The sequence below is a fragment of the Chrysemys picta genome, chromosome 2, assembly GCF_011386835.1.
Source record: "Chrysemys picta bellii isolate R12L10 chromosome 2, ASM1138683v2, whole genome shotgun sequence".
In the NCBI taxonomy this organism is placed as follows: Eukaryota; Metazoa; Chordata; order Testudines; family Emydidae; genus Chrysemys; species Chrysemys picta.
In genome coordinates, this window is record NC_088792.1 from 40,362,511 (window position 1) to 40,382,989 (window position 20,479).

A 20,479-nucleotide genomic window follows, 5' to 3' on the forward strand; every position below is an offset into this window, starting at 1 on the left:
TGAATGCTGCTCTTTTCCTGTAATAGGATAACTGGGGTGAGACTAGAGAGCTGTGTTACAGTTTTAACGATTAGAATATACCAAGGTGAATTCATTACTAAAGTATCAGATGATGCCACTCATTGGCTCTGAGGAGTTCGGCTGATGGAACATCTAAATAAAGATTTATTTTGGTGTGATTTTTGAACACAAAACTGTTTCTGGCAATTGATCTGGAAATTTTGTTCATATTATGATAAATAATAAACCTCTTGAGAAAATGAAAATGAACACAAAAATATTTGCTCACTACTTCATTATTTCAAGAATCAGGCTCACATGGACTGGGGGTATGACATCAAAGGCCATTTTCCAGTTGAAATGAAGTGGATTTATTTTTACCTAAAATTGCACACACACTTAGTTCACTCATTCATAAAGTCAAATTCTTTACTGGATTTCAAAACTGGATACAATATGTCATTCTCACAGACCTGCAAATGATTACTTATTCAGAATGAGACTTATTCAGTTTGCACCTCAAACCTATGCAATTTCTGGCTGGAACACCGTGAAAAGGGAGGTTTTGAAAATTGCAATGACTATCAGTGAAATGCTCTCCGTTTCTCTCTCTGTCCGTAATATTTTTTTCAGATGATCTGCTCAGGTTGGATTATCAGGGTGTGAGTGTTACACCTCAGTACTTTCAAGAGATGTTAGATTTTAAACATTCTCAAGTGAAAAAGTTATTTCAAAGTTATTATAGTGACATGGATATGCTGTATCCTAAATCAAATGGAATGTTACTATATGTTTGTATCATACCTAGCAAAATAGAGACCCAATCTAGTTGGCTCCTTGGTACTATGACAATAAAAATGATTAATATAATCATCATTTTGCTCTGGCATTGGACTAAAGTGTTTGAGGTTGGAGTATTTTTTAAATGATTATCTGTCTTCTCTGAAGATGTATAAAGCAATGCCTAATGTATATGCTGGTGAAAATTCTGTGGACGTTAGTTTATGAGAAGAGCAAAGCTAGATGTGTTAAGCAAACTGTTAAATTTGTTTTAATTCCATTTTCTCTTTTTAATCAGTCTTGTTTTTATTGAGATTACTGTTGTCTGGTTAATTTCATGCAGATGTCTGCTTGTGGACAAGGACCCCATAGTATGCAGAGAGAGGTACTGGAGGTTAAAGAGTTTCTGGAACCTGCACTCTCCTCTCAGTCTTGGTCAAGGGGCACAACTACCAGTCACGTTGTGTTGCCAACAGGCTGTAGCAGGCAGCCCTAAGAGGAGAATCTGAAAGACCAAGGAGGAATGAGAGTTGGCAGACATGTTAGTCACAGGTACACAATGAAGACAATGGATATTACAATATTTTCACCACCTACTAATACTTGTTCTGCATTATTTGTTTTCTCCTTAAATCTTAACATGACAGCCTGTTGTCTTCATAATACCAGGAATTGTATTCCATGTTAGTATATTTTGTTCTGTGAGTAGTACCAAGGGTTACTTTGCTATCAGGAGCTGGGATTTTTGTTGGGACATGCTAATACAAAATGCATGTGTTGTGTATTTAAGCTCTTGACCAGCCCCAACGTGGGGGGAATAATTTACACTGAGATTTTTTATTGTGGCCCCTCAACAATTGCTTTTTTCCCCCATTTGCTCCTGAATCTTCATCTGGAACCTGTCAGTGTTATGCCAAGCTTCAGCCCAGGACAGACATTGAAAATGATGACCTGCAGCAGAGTGCTATGCTTGATGTCAGTGGAACTGCACACATTTACACCAGCAGAGAATTTGGCCCCTAAAGTCAGGTCCTTTTGTTGCAGTGATTTCTTACTATTTATTATTTGCACTGCAGGAGCACTTAGGGCCAGCAATTCAGGGTCAGGACCCCATCATGCATGGTTCAGTACAGATGAATAGTAAAAAGACCACAAAGAGCTCATCCTAGATTATGACAAAATACAATGGGTGGATGAGGCAGAAACAGGGAAAAGGGAAGGACAAGATAACAGTAAAGTAGGCAAGTATAATAAGCCGAGGTTTCAGCTCACCACCTAGCTGCACATTTTGTTCATTTATTAAATGGGTTTGCTGTTTACAAAACAATCCGTTCTGAGTTTTGAAAGCCAAATTTCAAATTTGTTTTTGTTTGTAACCATCTGAAATAGATGCTGTTGAAGAGCAATATCTATAGAAATGTGTTTACAGCTTCATTACACAGAATATATAAAATAAGCCATTGAGCTCAATGGCGTTACTTTGAATTCACGCCAGCGTAGCTGAAAGCAGAACCTGGCTCATTATGTAAAGCAGGGGTCGGCAACCTTTCAAAAGTGGTGTGCCGAGTCTTCGATTATTCACTCTGATTTAAGATTTCACGTGCCAGTAATACATTTTAACGTTTTTAGAAGGTCTCTTTCTATAAGTCTATAATATATAACTAAACTATTGTTGTGTGTAAAGTAAATAAGGTTTTTAAAATGCTTAAGACGCTTCATTTAAAATTAAATTAAAATGCAGAACCCCCCAGAGCGGTGGCCAGAACCCGGGCAGTGTAAGTGCCGCTGAAAATCAGCTCGCGTGCCGCTTTCGGCACAAGTGCCATAGGTTGTCTACTCCTGATGTAAAGTGCAGCAGAATTACAACAAAACAATGACCCTCATTCAGAAACGTATAAGGCAACACCTATGGAAAAGTCCAACAGAAAAGGAAACATTATTGTCACTGACTTTATCCTCTTTTTTGTATCTAATTCTTCATCTTCAAAGGTCTAAATGAGTAGGTTTACAAATACCTCTTTAATTAATAAGGGTTTTGCCAGATGCTTGCAAATGGACAGTAGGTTTATTATATCCACTGTGCCGTCTTGTAAAAAGTTTGTTTCTCCTCAGGGGTCATGATTAATAGGTATCCTTACATTTGATTTAGCAGCTCATTGTCTAGAGAGGACTAAACAAATGTATCAAACCACAATAGAATATCAAGAATGATATAATCAAGGCCACTTTGAAAAGAGCAATCTGTAAAACTACACTGATGCTGACTCAACCAATGATTAAAACAGGTGATAACAGGCCTCTGTGTTAGGCTGTTTATTTTTAATTGCATTCAGACAACACTGGTGGTTACTATGATCGTATACATGACAAGATTCAATACACTCATCTGGCCTACTTTAGCACTGCCATTTATGATGTCTATCCCCTATTGTACCTTATCATCCAAAAGAATGGAACATTTTTATGGGCATTTTCCAATTAACACCACAAAACTGGGGTTTGCTCACCACCACTACCTTCTTGCACAATACACTGAACTGATCTCATGTTGACTACGCAGGCCTCCTGTCTATTGTGGGACTAATTCTGCAGAATACTTCGTTTCCTCAGCAGATGACTTAATGATTTTCAGAGCTAAGAGTGAGAATTTTCTGTCCCTTTCCCCAACCTGATGTGAGGAACTTAATATTACCTGGTGTGTGGTCACCATCAGGACCACTTTGCCCTGTGACAACCCTGTTGCCAATACTCCAATCAAAATCATTGATAGAATCTTGTTTTAATCCACATGCAATAGTCCAATCTTGGTCTCCTGTTTCAAAGTTACAGCTTCCAGGGATACTGGTATATTGGCCTGAAAATGCAATACAAAGTAAATTCACTCTCTTGATACCAATATATAGTATATCAGTTGGTATATTTAAAATATGATGATAAGCATACTGCACATAGTAATAGCAAGGTTTCTGTTCAACTAATGCCAAATTTACATATGTTAAGCTGAGAATGTTACTTACCGTATGTTTCTACATTTTGGTATAATATATGGTATATCTTGATATAATGCAGGCTCGAGAGACAAAGTATTCCCTTTATTAGAGATTGATATGCCCTCCACCGTTTGGATATGTTTAACATCATTGGTGTATGGCTATGGCTAATGGTGAGGACATTAGGGAGACATGACTGAGTATGGGACTTGTTTGAGCTCAGTGGAGTGGAGAAGATAATAGCAAACCAGATGCTAAACCTGGACTCCACTCCTATGCTCAAGCGTTCACATGTGCATATATTGGCATTGTATGGTGACCTATGAGCATAGTTTTATAAGTGAAAGAAAGTATGGTGGCTAAGGTACTGGATTTGGACTCAGGAGATCTGTGTTTAATGCCCAACCCTACCACAGACTTCCTGTGTCACCTAGGGTAAGTGACTCAGGGCCAGCTCCAAATTCCATTAAAGTCAATAGGAATCTTTCCATTGATTTTAGTGGGCTTTGCAGCAGGCCCTTAACTCCATTCCCCATCAGTAAAATGGGGATAATACGACTCCCTTTCTCCCACCTTTGGTTTTTCTTGTCTATTAAATTGTAAGTACTTTGTGCCAAGGATTGTCTCTTAGTATGTGTTTGTACAGCATTTAGCGCTGTGGAGCTCGCTAGTTGATGCATCTAGATGCTAGCATAATACCAATAATGATCATTTATGATTTTTTTTAAAACAAAGGCATTTCCTCAGAAATTGCATCCACTCACTTCTTCTGCTAATATGGCAGTTACATGCTCTTGGAAACAAGATGTAAATAGTCTCATATTGAACTACCATTCCCCACTGTGACAGTGTTCCTTTAAATCAGCCAGTTCTAGATATTTAGAATTAAATTCAATTTATTTTTATGTGGTGTGTTTCAACACAATGTCTCAAGATGCTTTACAGTGAGAGATAAAGCAACAAGATGTTCCCAAGAAATTCTTCTTTTCAAATCTGCGGAGATAATTCATTTGACTCTAAGATACATTAACGTTCAGGATAAAAATGTGTAGAGGGCAATACTGTATCCCTTTTGATAATTCACCAGAAGCACAATCAGAGAGGGTATCTGGTAGTTTTGTCTCTGGCTGGACAGGAAGAAAGTATGAGTGGACAGATCAAGCTTGGAGTACATTACATTGGGAAAAACTGATCGATTGATTGATGAAGGAGACACATATCCTCTCACTATTTCAGCAGTTGCCCTCTTACTTTTTCCCCCCAATGGGATACTATTTTCAATACTACCAGTCAGCTAATTTCATAATGAGCACTAAGGTGCAAAAAGCAAGAACAGAAGATAATATTGTGAGGGCAATAGGTGCTAATGTCATTAACGTTACGAGTCACTGATGTGCAACCATTGATGTGCATAATGATGTGCACCCAGACAGTCATTAAGGGATAAACCATCCTTGGTTTGGGCAGGCAAACCTTTTCTGGAGTTCCTTTGGATTTCAAAGCATCTACACAACAGGAAGTTTAGGACCTAGGCTCACTTTTCAAGGCCAAATGGTCCCAGGTGAGCAGCTTTAGATTCCCAGGGGAAAAGTCCAGGGGGTTAGGGAGGACCAAGAAACCGGGTGTTTAAATTGTGAGATTCCAGGAGAGGGACAAGGACTAAGGCTAGATCTGAACTACAGACTTCTGCCAGCATAGCTATATTGGTCAGGAGAGTGAAGCTTTGTGGGTACTGAAATTAAACATTCCCATAGCCCAGACTGCAGTGCAGTGTAGACAAGCATCCACATGCTACAAAAACTACAGATCCTCTTTTACACTCCTGGGCTATAAACTAATGTGCTCTCCAATTACAAACTGCACATCTTATCTTCTTGAGAAGAAGAAAACAATCTAAGCAGATGGGACCATTTCTGAGATGTTTAATGTTCAATTATTTAACAGGATGCCCCAAAAAACATGTTGTTTGCAAAAATAGACTTGTTGCCATTATAGAAGTATCTTTTCAAATGAGAAACTAAAGCAATTCTCTTTATTATGATGCAGATTTGCAAAACTATAAACTGTAATCAATGCTGTTTTGTAGGATTTTCTTGTAAAAATCTGGTCTGGTATAAATACCTTAAATAAAGATGATTTTGAATAACATATGTGAATAACATAGTGAATAACATATGTAACTCCCTTAGCGTTTAGAGAGAGCATGGCCCCTTTAAATATTTTTTCTGAGGGGGGGGAAGTGCTATTGGTGGGAGTGGGAGTAAAGAGAGAGGGGAAAGAGCAACAGGGTGTGTGCGTCTGGAGCTCCAGACAGAAGGGCTGCAGCAAGCAGGCCCTCACAGAGTGAAGCAGTCAAAAATCTACCTGAAGCCTGGGAGGGACAGAGCGGCTAATCAGGGACACCCCAGGACAGGAGCCAGGAGGAGCACTATGCCGGGAAGAAATTGCCCAAGAAGGACAGGCTGGAGATGGATCCAGTATCCCTGCTGCCCAGAGCTGCATGGGGCTGTGAGTACTGGGGCTTGTGATTTTGCACTGGGACTAAGGAGGTAGACGGTTAGCTAGTTAAGCGGTGAGGTTGTCGCTCTCTGTGGCTTTGCAGAGAGCGGCAGGTGAGGGCACCAGAGGGGTTGTTGGGGGAAGTTCACTGGCACTGACGGCGACCAAGAGCACCCAAGCCTCACCACTGGACTGGAACTTTGCCCAGGACTCCTGAACTCTGTGTGCAGACACATTGCTAGGTGTCTGCTGCTTTCAGACTGTGGTATCACTGGGCCTGTGGGGCCTTGAGTTGAATGCAACCCTGTTTTACCACTCCCCCTATGTTTCCCCTTGTTGTTTTCCTCCTTTCACCCCTCTGTAAATAAATATTTCCCTTTCCTATATTCATTGTACTTTTCCGGTGTGTTCACTCTGGGGGGTTTGGAACAGGTGCCCCTGGGGTGGAAGGAACTTTCCCTGCTGCATTCGTGTGTGTGCCTTCTCTTGGCCAGAGCTGCCTGCAGAGCAGACTCCATCTTGGTCACGAGGGCGCTAAAATTACACATATAGCATGTGAACTCTAAGAGGAGGATCCTACAACTGGTGCCATTAAAGAAAAATAGGAACACAAACACATGGAACATACCACACTGGTCCATATCGTACACCCTGCTGCACTACAAAGGACAGTTGAGCTTTAATAAGTGAAATAGACAAGCAGGCAGTGCAAAGAATTTGGCCGTGCAATCTCAGGAGAAAGTATGTGTGTCTTGTACAGTTCTAAACAGATCAAAGACCAAATGAATTTTGATTTTATAACGCTATTTATAATACATTGCCTGACAGCAGGAATTCAGCTCTAATATCTTACCAGTGCTTCAGAAAGCATTTAATAATAAATATTTATGAACAGCATCTGCAGGGTCGATGAAGTCACCTGCATGTCTGCACCTCTGGGTATTTCTTCTTTTTGATGTAAACAGAGACAGTTTAGGAGTTATGAGAAAAGGACTGGTCCATTTGTCTGCAAAATTGCTTTTATTTCAATAATTCAAGCATTGCACTAGATGGTTCATCAATGTTGAGGCCTGCTATTAATCAGATCTGGGTGTATAATTGACTACAGTTTACGAAAACTGAAATGGTTTTCATGTGTGATTTTCACATCCGTACTTCCAATGGGTTTTGAAAGAAAATGAAAATTGTGCAAGATTGCCTCACTGGAAGGAATGAAGCATACAAAAAGCAACTGCTGCAATTTTTTTTTTAAAATAGGCTGCAACACAATGTTCCATTACACCAATTTTATGTGGATATGATTGCTGTTAGTCCAAATTCCATTATAAATCCAGAGAAATGCTTCAGTGGAAATACTCCAGATTTACAAACAGCATAACTGGGTCCTTGACTTCAATAGTTACACTGGTGTAAAACTGGTGTAACGAGGTGGGGGATCAAGTCCAACCTGGAGCTGAGAGAAAAAAGAAAAATTGCAGCCAAAAGTTTCAAAATATCCATAGGTGATGCGAGGATGGGGCAGGTTGGAGCCGCAGGTGTTTCTCTCACAGTCATTCTGCCCTGTCTTTAACAACTCCTGCTGCTTCTCCTGACCAGGGGAGGGTTCTGGAAGGTCCCTGTGTCCAGGCTGAAGGGGCAGAGGCTTTCCCCTAGCATTGTGTGAGAAAATCTGCCCTTTGCTATTTGGAGCTGCATTATGCTGGGAGTGTGGAGTGATCAACAGCAACCCTGTGTGGGCAGGGCTCAAGGTAGCTGAAGGATGAAAGCACACTGGAGTACATTTTGCTCTTCATTATAAGAGAGTAATTTATGCCCCCATCTAGTGTTTATTCTACACCACAGCAGACATACCCAGGAATCACCTCTACCCCTATCTCAAATCCAAACACCCCCAGCTCTTGGCACTGTGGTATGCTGGACCGGGCAACCTAGCACTTACTTTAGCACTCTGTGTGCTACATTGCAATATTGAACTGTTGCTGGACAGAGGGGAGAAAGAAGTTCCCCATGCCCTCTCCATCCATGGTAAATATGTGAAGCAAAGGACAGTTTTGCCTTATACGTTGAAGGTGTATTGAAGTTAATATTTTCCCAAGAATAGCTTTTATACATCATAAACTTATGCTTTGTGACTTGGACTGATTTATGGCATTAAATGCTCCCATTCATTGTCTGACTAAGAAAAGAATGCTGAAGGTCTCACAAGTTATCTCTAGAGAACACTTACAGAAACCAATGGCAACTACTGTATGCAATAACAGCATTTACAGAATAAATCAAGATCTTCATTAGTTTTCTGAGTGTCATTAAAAAGCAGTTTGCATTAGACGGAGATTCAGAGTGTGATGCTTTTCTATTAGGGCCCTGTAAAATATAATTGTGGATAGTTTACAAAGTATTTTGTTGCAGTCACACTGTCTGACTACTGAAGAAATATTAATCTTTTAAAAATCCATGTATCTACTTGAACTGGTTATCCTTTTAAAGGTGCAGTTCAGTTTAGATTTGTTCCAGTTGTGAATCTGGCGAAAAGACTGCATAAAGACACTGCTTTAGGATCTACACCTCAGATATATACGTTATTTACTTTAAAAAAAATAGAGAGATAGGGAGAAGAGTTCCAGTATCATATAATATTTTAATGATAACATGCCTTTTCCTTCCTCTTCTTCCTAATATATTTGTCATAGTGACATTATTTGCAAATTTGGGCACAATACAGATTCTCAGTAAACACTTTATATGGCCTCATTTAAGATTGTGCCACTCTATTCTTTTGGAGCCTTGTCTAATGTGACCATCCACCATATATGGGGGGGGGGGGAGGAGGAGGAATCTATTTTTGTTGTTTAAGATGCATTTTCTCTCCCCTACATGTCAAGAGTGATTTCAGTAATAGTTTCAAATGTGCACCATAGCGGAATTTGATCCTATAGATTCAAGATTAAGAAACACAGATGGATTGCCAGGATTAAGTACATGCCTTAAAAAAACTGTTCGGTCCTCTTGCTCTTAAAATGTAGTTCTAGTCTCAAAAGTGACTCTGCAAAAATGGCATTGGAGGCAGCGTGGGGACAGAGGCTAGGGCTCCATGTGTACTGCATCTTAACATAAAATATGATCAGTTTAAGTGTTTAAAGGTAGTTTGTTTAACTGCAAGCCCTATTAATGGAAGTTCTGGAAGTCAAACTGGGTTCTTTCCTTCTCACACATCATCATCGATAATAAAGTTCTGCTGGCCAAATTATGTTGCAATCTTCAGTTGTCATTGAGGTTGCACAGGTGTAAACAGATTGGAATTTATCAAAGAGTTCTGTTGATGATTCAGAAGGAGGAAAGTAATCCAGCTCACTCATTCTGGTCTTTTGTTAGCTTTGGAGTAGTAAAGAACAATAAAAATGTACTTGTGTCATGAAAATGAACCCATACAGGGAGCTGATCCAAAGGGTAATTTTTACATGGTGAGTATTTGGAGCAGAATTTTATTCTAAATGCTTCTGTATTTTCACCAATTTGCTTATTAAGCTTTTCCCTTTCATGTTGACAGCTCAAAATCCTTTCAAGTTTCTTCTGTTAGATAATTTGTATAGTAATCCTTGGATTATCTTCCTTAAAAAAAAACTGAACTTGCTCTTCTATTGCTCTTTGTTTTGGTTATGTTGCACATTTGTGACTAAGTCACATTTAAATATTTTTGCTCAGTAAATGTCTTTGAGGATCTGAAAGTGTAAAACTTTGTATGAGGAGGCCTGGGGGAAGAAGAGAGGGGACAGCATGCTTATATTACCTTCTCCTGAGCAGCTGTACAAATCCATCTAAACTGGGTTACAGTATTTATGGTTAAAATTTTAATATTAATATAGAAAGTTGTACTTACTGCAATCAGCTTCATCTGATAGGTCCTTGCAGTCTGGTTTGTAGTCGCAAACAAGGTGAGACTCAATGCAGTTCTTATTCCAACATATAAAATCAGTGACTGCTGGGCATTCCTGAGGACTCTCTCCAACTGAAACCAACAGGACATTTAAATCGATACTTTAATTAAATCAAAGTATGACCTTTTTGATTTGTTTACCCATTATACACTATCACTTTAGTGATTTACTGCATCCAACAGATGTTATTCAATCCCACTCTCTTTTAATGATGTCTTGTGCCTGCCTAGACTGCTATATTGGCGATACTCAAAGCTGCGAGGATGGAATGTTTTGGTGGATAGGAATTCATTTCCACATCAGCACAACTCTTTTCCTACTTTATTTGTGGTGCAATATCTGTGCATACAATTCAATTTGCTACAAACTGGTTTAAAGAGGGCAGGGCAAAGGATTAAACCTCATCTCAATATATGACATAACCGAGAAATAAGATAGTGTCAAATTGCCTGAAATTATCACTATGCTACTTTCATACAGTGCATAGGTTTCTGAAGTGTTACAGGCCATTTAATTGCGTGAGATTTTTCAGTGTGTGGCAGAGAAACCTATTGCAGTCAACATGCAGGCTGCATAGGGATTCAGCCTAAACTATTTAAAATGAAGATTCATTTTACCAGAACAACTTTTCAATCGCTCTTGAATCTGGGTAAAATAGTGGAAGAGTGTGAATGGGAATGAATGAATAAGTTGGGGCAATACACCCAAGGAATGAACAAGGCTAGATAGCTCTTGGATTCAGTCCTCAGAGATCTGTCAAGCTTAAAATACTGATATAAATGTTCATCAAGTGGCTCAGTGAACTGGCTACATAACTCCAATTAGCATTAATAGGAGCTGTGCTGATAACCAAACCACAACATTTAAAATGCACTTCTATGAATCTGAGATTATTTTTTTCTCCCAGTGCCTCAAGCGGTTCAGTGATACACATAGGAGAATGTGCTTTGACTGTATTCTTTGTAATTTGTTCTATGGCTCCTTCAAACATGACTGAAGTGGGACTCATCATCAGCAACAGCTCTGGGCAGAGCAACTTCAAGTGTGTAAAGGGATAAGGCCAACATTTTTAAGAGATTTCGTTGATTCTGTATGTCTCTCAAAACTTGGATTGCACAACTTCAGGCAGACGCCTGCCTAAAACCTGATATTCAGAGGCAGACCCACAAGCTCTCATTGATGCCAAAATGAGAAAGCAAAACCAAGTCCTAGTTCCACAGAGCATATAAACAAGGAAACATTCAAAAAATGCATGAGATGTAACTCAAATCCTTCAAAGGGAGTTCAATGACTGGTTTAGTTGAATGTAGCACTGACTGAGGCAAGTCTTCATATGCGATAAAAAGCTATGAATAGTATTGGCCCTTAGATCTAAAGGTCTCAGATCTTGTAATGAAAGATAATACAATTAAATAAATAATAAATAATAATCATAAATTAAACATAGTTTTACAGATTTGGAAACCGAAGCATAGAAAGTTTAAGTGATTTACCTAAGGGCACTCAGGGACGTAAGTGACTTAGTGGTAAAACCAGAAATAGAACCCAGGTTTTCAAAATACTATACTTCTTAAAAAGACAAGGTAGTTAAGGTAATAGCTGTTCTTCAGCTCTGTGTAAGATCAAAATCTTGTCTCTTTCACTAACAGAAGTTGGTCCAGTAAAAGATATTACTTCACCCACCTTGTCTCTCTAATATCCTGGAACCAATATGGCTACAACCACTGCAATATACTTCTTAACTAATTTAAAAATATCTCAGGCAGTAACCTGGGAACAGTTATGTTGCTGAAGTGAGATTGGATGAACTGTAGATGAGTCCTACCCAAACTGCACATCTGAATAGACATAACTATTGGAAAGTTTGGATCTGGATTCAAAACATTGTGGCTTGGACTCTTCTGGAGTAAGAACTCACATGAACACAATTTTTCTGGGTAGCTGCATATGAAATGAAGTATACATTTACAAACAGGATACAGGCTGTGCCAAAGGCTTTGGCAAAGGCCAAGGCAAAATCTTTTTTTGAATCAACATGCCAAAATTGGTACAAATATCTAAAAACAAAATACCCTCCCCCAAACTTCATACTCTATCAAAATTCAACTCGAAATGTGGGGGGGTAGAGAGGGGGCGAGCTCAGCGTTCTACTGCATACACCAATAGTGGCCCTGATTGACCACAGCCACTGTATTGACAGAAATTATACTAAAACAAGAAACATGATGGTGGTTGTTGATCATAAAAAGTAACTACAGAAACTACAGTGACTGAAGAAATTCTCAAGAACGGCATCCTTTCACGTAGCATTTTACCATTAATGTTTTAAATATTTTTCTCAAAATAGAAATACTTAATCCCAGAACATTTCCGAAAACTAATATATATCAATCTCATTTCTGAGGCCTGGATGCAATTTAACATAAGAACATGTTAGAAGCTCTATCAACATAGAAAACATGAGGATTTTCAAAATATTATCCTGCCAATTCCTGCCATTGAAAAAATGGGTTGTCAAACTCTGGCATTCTACCATGATTTAACCCATTGAGTTATAATACAACAATGTATGAGAGTGGCATTAAATCTCTCTGTGGAACTGCTTTATGAACCAGTCTAACTCCTCCTGATGAACTACTTAATTATCATGTGGCTGAAAGGTAAAATGATGTATTTCCTGTAAAATAAGGGTTTTTCTCCACAATTTCTGGTCTTGTTGCATTTGTCCATACTGTGGGAGGATGTGTGCAAATAAATGGCTTTTGTGTTTCATCACATTCCTTGGCTGTGCTTTGACATTTAATCAAGTGGAAAGGTACTTTGTTACCTTATAGTCTCATTCAAGATTAACAACATCCCTTAAATACACGTAAATTTTTTTAAAGAATCTAACTCCTAAATAAAGCCTATGGAAATCTAAACACCGGCACCATCTCCACACACAGAAGTCATTCCAAACCAATAAACCTCAGCAAATACCTGCATACAAAGCAAGAGTTTGTTAAGGATCTCGTATTCACGTGCTGGGCTGCACTTATATATTCAAGGGGAAAGCCATAGGGAGCCATTGACCCATGGAACAGCAACATGTTTCAAAAGAGCAGCACGTGCCAACCTCAGAGTTACATTCTATCATGATATAACCCTTAGAGCAAGAATTCTGGCATTTCACAGAATGGCATTCAAATGGAGGCTTAGGAGAATGTCTGTGGTTTCCAAATGGCTAGAGAAGGAAACTGTATGACTTAAAGGGGACCCAGCAAAGATTTCTCAAAGAGTTAACTTACCTAATATTTTAAAATAGTGGAAGACTCAACTAGACTCCAGGAGGCTCTGTGAATTGTATATACTATGTTCTGCAATGTGATAGATGCTTGAAAGTAACGTGTTTACATTAATTTAATAGGGATTTTCCTATACGTTCATTTATTCTTTTTAAGGCATTACAGTTTAACTTGCATGTTGTTAACCGTGTAATTTTCAACCAATTTTTTGTACTACTGTAACATTACAATGGAACTGTGAGCTAGCGAAAGGTAAAGAATTTGGCTGGTTCTGAGTAAAGGATAAACGTGTTTATAAAAAATGCCATAGGAAGTATGAAGCAAAAACATACTTTATATCCAAGTGAAGGTTTGCCACATAATTAAGGCTCCCTGACATGATAGTGAAATATTACTTTGGAAAGATCTATCAGATATAACCCCAAACACCCATGTAAGCAGGGAACATTGGATTACATACTACCTTTCACTGCATGGCGTGGAAGATAATTAATTGTGGCAAGGAGAGATGGTCTTGTGATTAAGGTCCTGGACAGAGTACAAGTCCCAGCTTGCCCACAGATTGTATGTGATCTTAGTCAAATTACTTAATTCCTATCCTGCAGCTTCCTATCAGTAAAATGGGGATAAACATTTCTCTTTTCCTATCCTCTGTGAGGTCTATTTAGGTTGTAAGCTAAGCTCTTTGGGACTTGGGCTGCCTGGTACTATGCATCTCTACAGCACCAAGCTCCAGTCTTGGTTGGGCAAGTAATAAATGGTGAACAGACACAATGAGGGAAAGAACAGCAGCTGTCCTGCATTTTGTCTCCTGGTTCCCAAAACCCAATGAACCCTTTTTACAGACCCATGGCTTTGGGGGAGGGAACATGGAGCTGGAAAGAGAGGATGAGATGTAAATCTGTGCAGCATGCTTCCATCAGATAAAGGCATATTTCCCATTGAAAATCCATCTGGGAATCACTGTAGGTTTGATCAGCAGTAATTTCTCCTGCCTAGGAACAAACCCTCCTCCTTCCTCACCTACCCTCATAGGGAATTCTGCAGAAGCTGCCTGCAAGGACTACATAATAGCATGGTCCTAGAGAACAATATTTCGGTTTTTATTTGGGAGAAAATTATGATGTAGTCATATCATATAACAACACTCCAGTTCACAAGTATTTCAATACAATGTCAAACGGCAGCTACTACTGTTAGATATTTTTAAATCAGCAGGTCCAGAAACTTTCATCCAAGAGTTTTAAAAGAGCTGGCCAAGGAGCTTGCTGGGTCATTAATTATGATTTTTCAATAAATCTTGGAACACTGAGGAAGTTCCAGAAGATTAGAAGAAAGCTAATGTACCAATATTTAAAAAGAGTAAATGGAATAACCTGGGTAAGTACAGGCCTGTCAGTCTGATATCAATTGTGAGCAAGATAATGGAGAAGCTGATGCAAGACCCAATTAAGAAAGAATTAAAGGAGGGTAATATCATGAATGCCAATCAACATTGGTTTATGGAAAACAGATCCAGTCAATCTAAATTGGTATCTTTTTTCCCCCAGCGATTAAAAATCTTGGTTGATAAAAGGTAATAGTGTTGACATAATGTACTTAGATTTCTGTAAAGCATTTGACTTAGTACCTCAGAACATTTTCATTAAAAAATTAGAATGTTATAAAATTAATATGGCACACATTGAATGAATTAAAACTGGCTAATTGATAGGTGCCAAAATGTAATTGTAAATGGGGAAACATCACTGATCAGTTGCATTTTCAGTGGGATGCTGGAGGGATCCGTTCTTGGCCCCACACTACTTAATATTATCAATGACCCTGGACGAAAACAAATATGATCACTATAAAGTTTGCAGATGACACAAAAATTGGGGGAGTGCTAAATAATGAAGAGGACAGGTCACTGACAGAGCAATATGGATCTCTTGGTAAACTGGGAGCAAGCAAATAATGTGTGTTTTATTATGGCTAAATGTAACTATATACATCTAGGAACAAAGAAAGTGGGCCATATTTACAGGCTGGACATAGGGGGAACTCTATACTGGGAAGCAGTGATTCTGAAAAAGATTTACAAGTTGTGATGGGATAATCAGTTGATCATAAGCACCTACTGCAACACGGTGGCAAAAAGGGCTAAAGTGATCCTGTGAGACATACATGGAAAACTTGAGTAGGAATAGGAAGGTTATTTTAGCTCTATATTTGGCATTGGTGCAGCCACTGCTGGAATACTTTGTCCAGTTGTGGTGCCCACAATTCAAGAAGAATGTTGATAAATTAGGGAGGGTTCAGAGAAGAGCTATGAGAATGAATAAAGTATTAGAAAACATGCCTTATAGTGATAGACTAAAAGAGCTCAATCTATTTAGTTTAAAAAAGAGAAGATTAAGGGATTACAGCATATTACAGCATATAAATACATGCACATGGAACAAATATTTAATAATGGGATCTTCAATCTAGCAGAGAAATGATCCAATTATAGGAAGTTGCAACTAGACAAATTCAGACTAGAAATAAGACATATTTTTTAAAAGTTAAAGCAATTAATTTTTAGAACAATTTACCAAGAGTTGTCGTGGATTCTACATCCCTAACAATTTTAAAATCAAGATTGAATGTATTTCTAAAATATATTCTCTAGGAATTAGTTTGGGGAAGTTCTATTGACTGGTTTATACAGGAGGTTGGACTGGATGATCACAATGGTGCTATCTGGCCTTGGAAACATGGCAGCTGTTCATGAATGTACAGCAACACAATTTAGGATAAGTTTCAGGAAGAAACTCTGATACATCAGGAGGCGTATAATTTCCATAATTATAATTTGTCCAGGACATTAATATTTAAAGTCACCACCACCGTAAAAATGCATCTTGGAAACTACAATTGCAACTTATACTTCAGACCTTAATTTTATGTTTCATCCATTGTGCAGAATCCTGGAATTGTGTGGTTCATCATTATTGGCCACAAACATGTCAATCTTTTGAATGTACAAGTTACCATTGAAAGCCAGCTGTGTATGCTGCTGCTACAGTTTGCAGGCATGTCAATCACAACTAATGATCAATGACTTTGAAAGCAGTTGATAAATCTGAGAATATCAGCCTGAACATCTGAACTTCATCGGTTCCTAAGAGAAGATTATCTATCAGTGCGTCCCTGTGGCATAGTCAGATGCTGGGATAGAGGCATCTTGCTCTTGAAGTTTGTTACAAACCCAGATGGAATATAGCAGGGCCAAAGACTCCTGCACTAGATTTGTAATCTTCTGAAGAGACAAAGCTTTCAGTAGCCAGCTGTCTAATTATAATCAGATGGACACATTCATGTGATGGAGGACAAAACCACTATATTTAGAATCTAGAAAGACTCTGGGGGCTCAGGAAAGGCTGAACAGAAGTGATGAAAGCTGGAAGATAACCATTGCCTAGTACAAAATGGAGAAACTGCAGGAGAGTTGAAACAGTCAAAATGTGAAGACAGGCTTCCTTTAAATTGAGAGATACTGAAAAGTTTCAGGATTCTCCTTCCACAATGATATAATGAACGCTCTCCATCTTGAAATGCGTGTCATGTCAAAAAGTAGTAACCGTAAACTTAGACCTTAGTCCATCCCATGCTTTGCCGCACATTGGGTTACCCACATTTGCCATCCTTGCCTATCAGCTGCCCTTCTCTCCTAATCTTCCCATTTCATGTTGAGGTGCTGATGTCGTTCAGAACTGTTCGTTTCCATGTTATTCATGGTCTTCCTCTCTTTCTTCTTGCGTTTTCTGGCTTCCATTCAAGGGCAGTATTTGGTAAGCATTCTTTTTCCATGTCCCAGCCACTGATGTCTTCTTTTGTAGATTATTTGTGAAAAGGGTACCTTGTCCAGTAATTTTTCTGACTTCTTCATTCATCTTCCTATAGTAGTAAGCTGTGTCACAATTAAGGCTTCCCAATCTCTTGGGCGTTATACAGAATGACACGTAACCCCCTGAGCATTTTTTCCTGTTCTAGAATGAGGCATTCTGCATTGATGTCCCAAAAATGACTGATTATATCTTTTCATGATGAAATAAATGCAAAAATTAATCCAATAGTATAAATAGACTAGACCAAAATTATTCAATTAAACCAATAGTACATGTCGAATGGAAATTTGATTCTTTTAATATTATTTCTGTTTAAACAAAGTAGGAATTTTTTGTCTGGGCACTAGCTGTAATTTTAACTTATTTTCAAAGCAGCAATAATGATTAAACCCTATTATGGACTAACGTCTTGCCAATTTGTGTTGTTTAAATTAAATCTGAATAATAAGAGTGAAAAAGGGTACAAGAAAAACCATTAAATGTCTCTTTCATGTTTTGTTAAAACATTTTTAAAACATGAGTGCCAAACTTTTTTTTGTAAACTGATTATTTTTTTAAAATCTGATCAGAAAATATTACCCACAGGAAAAGATCTTGTTCACTAAGTTTCAGCCTGGAACAAATTAAAATGAGCCAGACACAAGCCACTAAAAAGTTGCATTAGAACTGAAACTCATCTATAATGTTATAGTATCATAGCACCCTATAAAGTTAAGTTGGAATATATAGCAGGAGTCACGGCACACTATTTACACCAAGAGTTTAGTTTACTTGCCTAGTTTGTCAGCACAGTTTTCTACAAGCTCAGATCTGTACAAAAAACATCAAAACGCTATTAGCATGCCCATCAATAATGTTTCTATCCATGGATGACCTTCTCAGTCTTCTGCAGGGAAAGCTAGATAAAGCACTTCTACAGATGCAAGCTAGAAATCATCTCAAATAAGGTTCTCTTTCAGTTCAGAAGCAGTAGGGAATTTTATCCAGTGCATGTGTCATACAGAAGACCAGGTCTAATGTGATGACATGCATTGACTCTGACATAAACCCTACACTTGACAAATTATATTGATTGCTAGCAAAGAATTTCATCTGTAGGCACAAAAGCCCAGCAATATGCTTCCCAAAGATGTTCATGGTGAGAGCAAGTATTTGGTGGCTAAGGCACACAAACAGCAAGAATCATAGATGTTACCATAGGTCTATCAATATATAATGGACTCTGGTACGAGCAATATAATAGTTCAGAAAAGATTCTCTTCAACATAATAATAGCCATACTGGGTCAGATCAAAGGTCTATTCAGTACAGTATCCTGTCTAGCGACAGTGGCCAATGCCAAATGCCCCAGAGGGAGTGAACCTAACAGGTAATGATCAAGTGATTTCTCTCCTGCCATGCATCTCCACCCCTCTGACAAACAGAGGCTAGGGACACCATTCCTTACCCATCCTGGCTAATAGCCATTAATGGACTTAACCTCCATGAATTTATCTAGTTCTCTTTTAAACCCTGTTATAGTCCTAGCCTTCACAACCTCCTCAGGCAAGGAGTTCCACAGGTTGACTGTGCGCTGTGTGGAGAAGAACTTCCTTTTTATTTGTTTTAAACCTGCGACCCATTAATTTCATTTGGTGGCCCCTAGTTCTTATATTATTGGAAAAAGTACATAATTTTTCCTTATTCACTTTCTCCACACCTCTCATGATTTTATATACCTCTATTATATCCCGCCTTAATCTCCTCTTTTCCAAGCTGAAAAGTCCTAGCCTCTTTAATCTCTCCTCATATGGGACCCATTCCAAACCCCTAATCATTTTAGTTGTCCTTTTCTGAACTTTTTCTAATGCCAGTTTATCTTTTTTGAGATGAGGAGACCACATCTGTACGCAGTATTCAAGATGTGGGCGTACCGTGGATTTATATAAGGGCAATAAGATATTCTCCATCTTATTCTCTATCCATTTTTTAATGATTCCTAACATCCTGTTTGCTTTTTTGACTGCCGCTGCACACTGCGTGGACGTCTTCAGAGAACTATCCACGATGACTCCAAGATCTCTTTCCTGATTAGTTGTAGCTAAATTAGCCTCCATCATATTATATGTATAGTTGGGGTTATTTTTTCCAATGTGCATTACTTTATATTTATCCACATTAAATTTCATTTGTCATTTTGTTGCCTAATCACTTAGTTTTGTGAGATCTTTTTGAAGTTCTTCACAGTCTGCTTTGGTCTTAACTATCTTGAGCAGTTTAGTATCTTCTGCAAACTTTGCTACCTCACTGTTTACCCCCTTCTCCAGACCATTTGTGAATAAGGTGAATAGGATTGGTCCTAGGACCGACCCTTGGGGAACACCACTAATTACCCCTCTCCATTCTGAAGATTTACCATTTATTCCTACCCTTTGTTCCCTGTCTTTTAACCAGTTCTCCATCCATTAAAGAATCTTCCCTCTTATCCCATGACAACTTCATTTACATAGGAGCCTTGGTGAGGGACCTTGTCAAAGGCTTTCTGGAAATCTAAGTACACTCTGTCCACTGGATCCCCCTTGTCCACATGTTTGTTGACCCGTTCAAAGAACTGCAATAGATTAGTAAGACATGATTTCCCTTTTACAGAAACCATGTTGACTTTTGCCCAACAAGTTATGTTCTTCTATGTGTCTGACAATTTTATTCTTTATTTTTGTTTCAACTAATTTGCCCGGTACTGACATTAGACTTACCAGTCTGTAATTGCCGGGATCACCTCTAGAGCCCTTTTAAAATATTGGCATTACATTAGCTATCTTCCAGTCATTGGGTACAGAAGCGGATTTAAATGACAGGTTACAAACCATAGTTAATAGTTCCGCAATTTCACATTTGAGTTCTTTCAGAACTCTTGGGTGAATGCCATCTGGTCCCGGTGACTTGTTACTGTTAAGTTTATCAATTAATTCCAAAACTTCCTCTAGTGACACTTCAATCTGTGACAATTCCTCAGATTTGTCACCTGCAAAGGACGTAGGTTTGGAAATCTCCCTAACATCCTCAGCCATGAAGACTGAAGCAAAGAATTCATTTAGTTTCTCTGCAATGATTCTATCAACTTTAAGTGCTCCTTTTTT

General features: G+C 38.5%; 1 protein-coding gene across 1 annotated transcript in view; it reads right to left on the reverse strand.

Annotated features, from left to right (window-relative positions):
• MALRD1 (MAM and LDL receptor class A domain containing 1) overlaps positions 1-20,479 on the reverse strand; it is a 423,509-nt gene that overhangs the window by 115,534 nt on the left and 287,496 nt on the right. Inside the window, exons 32-33 of the mRNA XM_065582996.1 lie at positions 10,147-10,275; positions 3,473-3,634 (exon numbers count right to left, since the gene is read on the reverse strand). Of these exons, the coding sequence (XP_065439068.1) occupies positions 3,473-3,634; positions 10,147-10,275 (291 nt within the window). The remainder of the gene's footprint in view (positions 1-3,472; positions 3,635-10,146; positions 10,276-20,479) is intronic.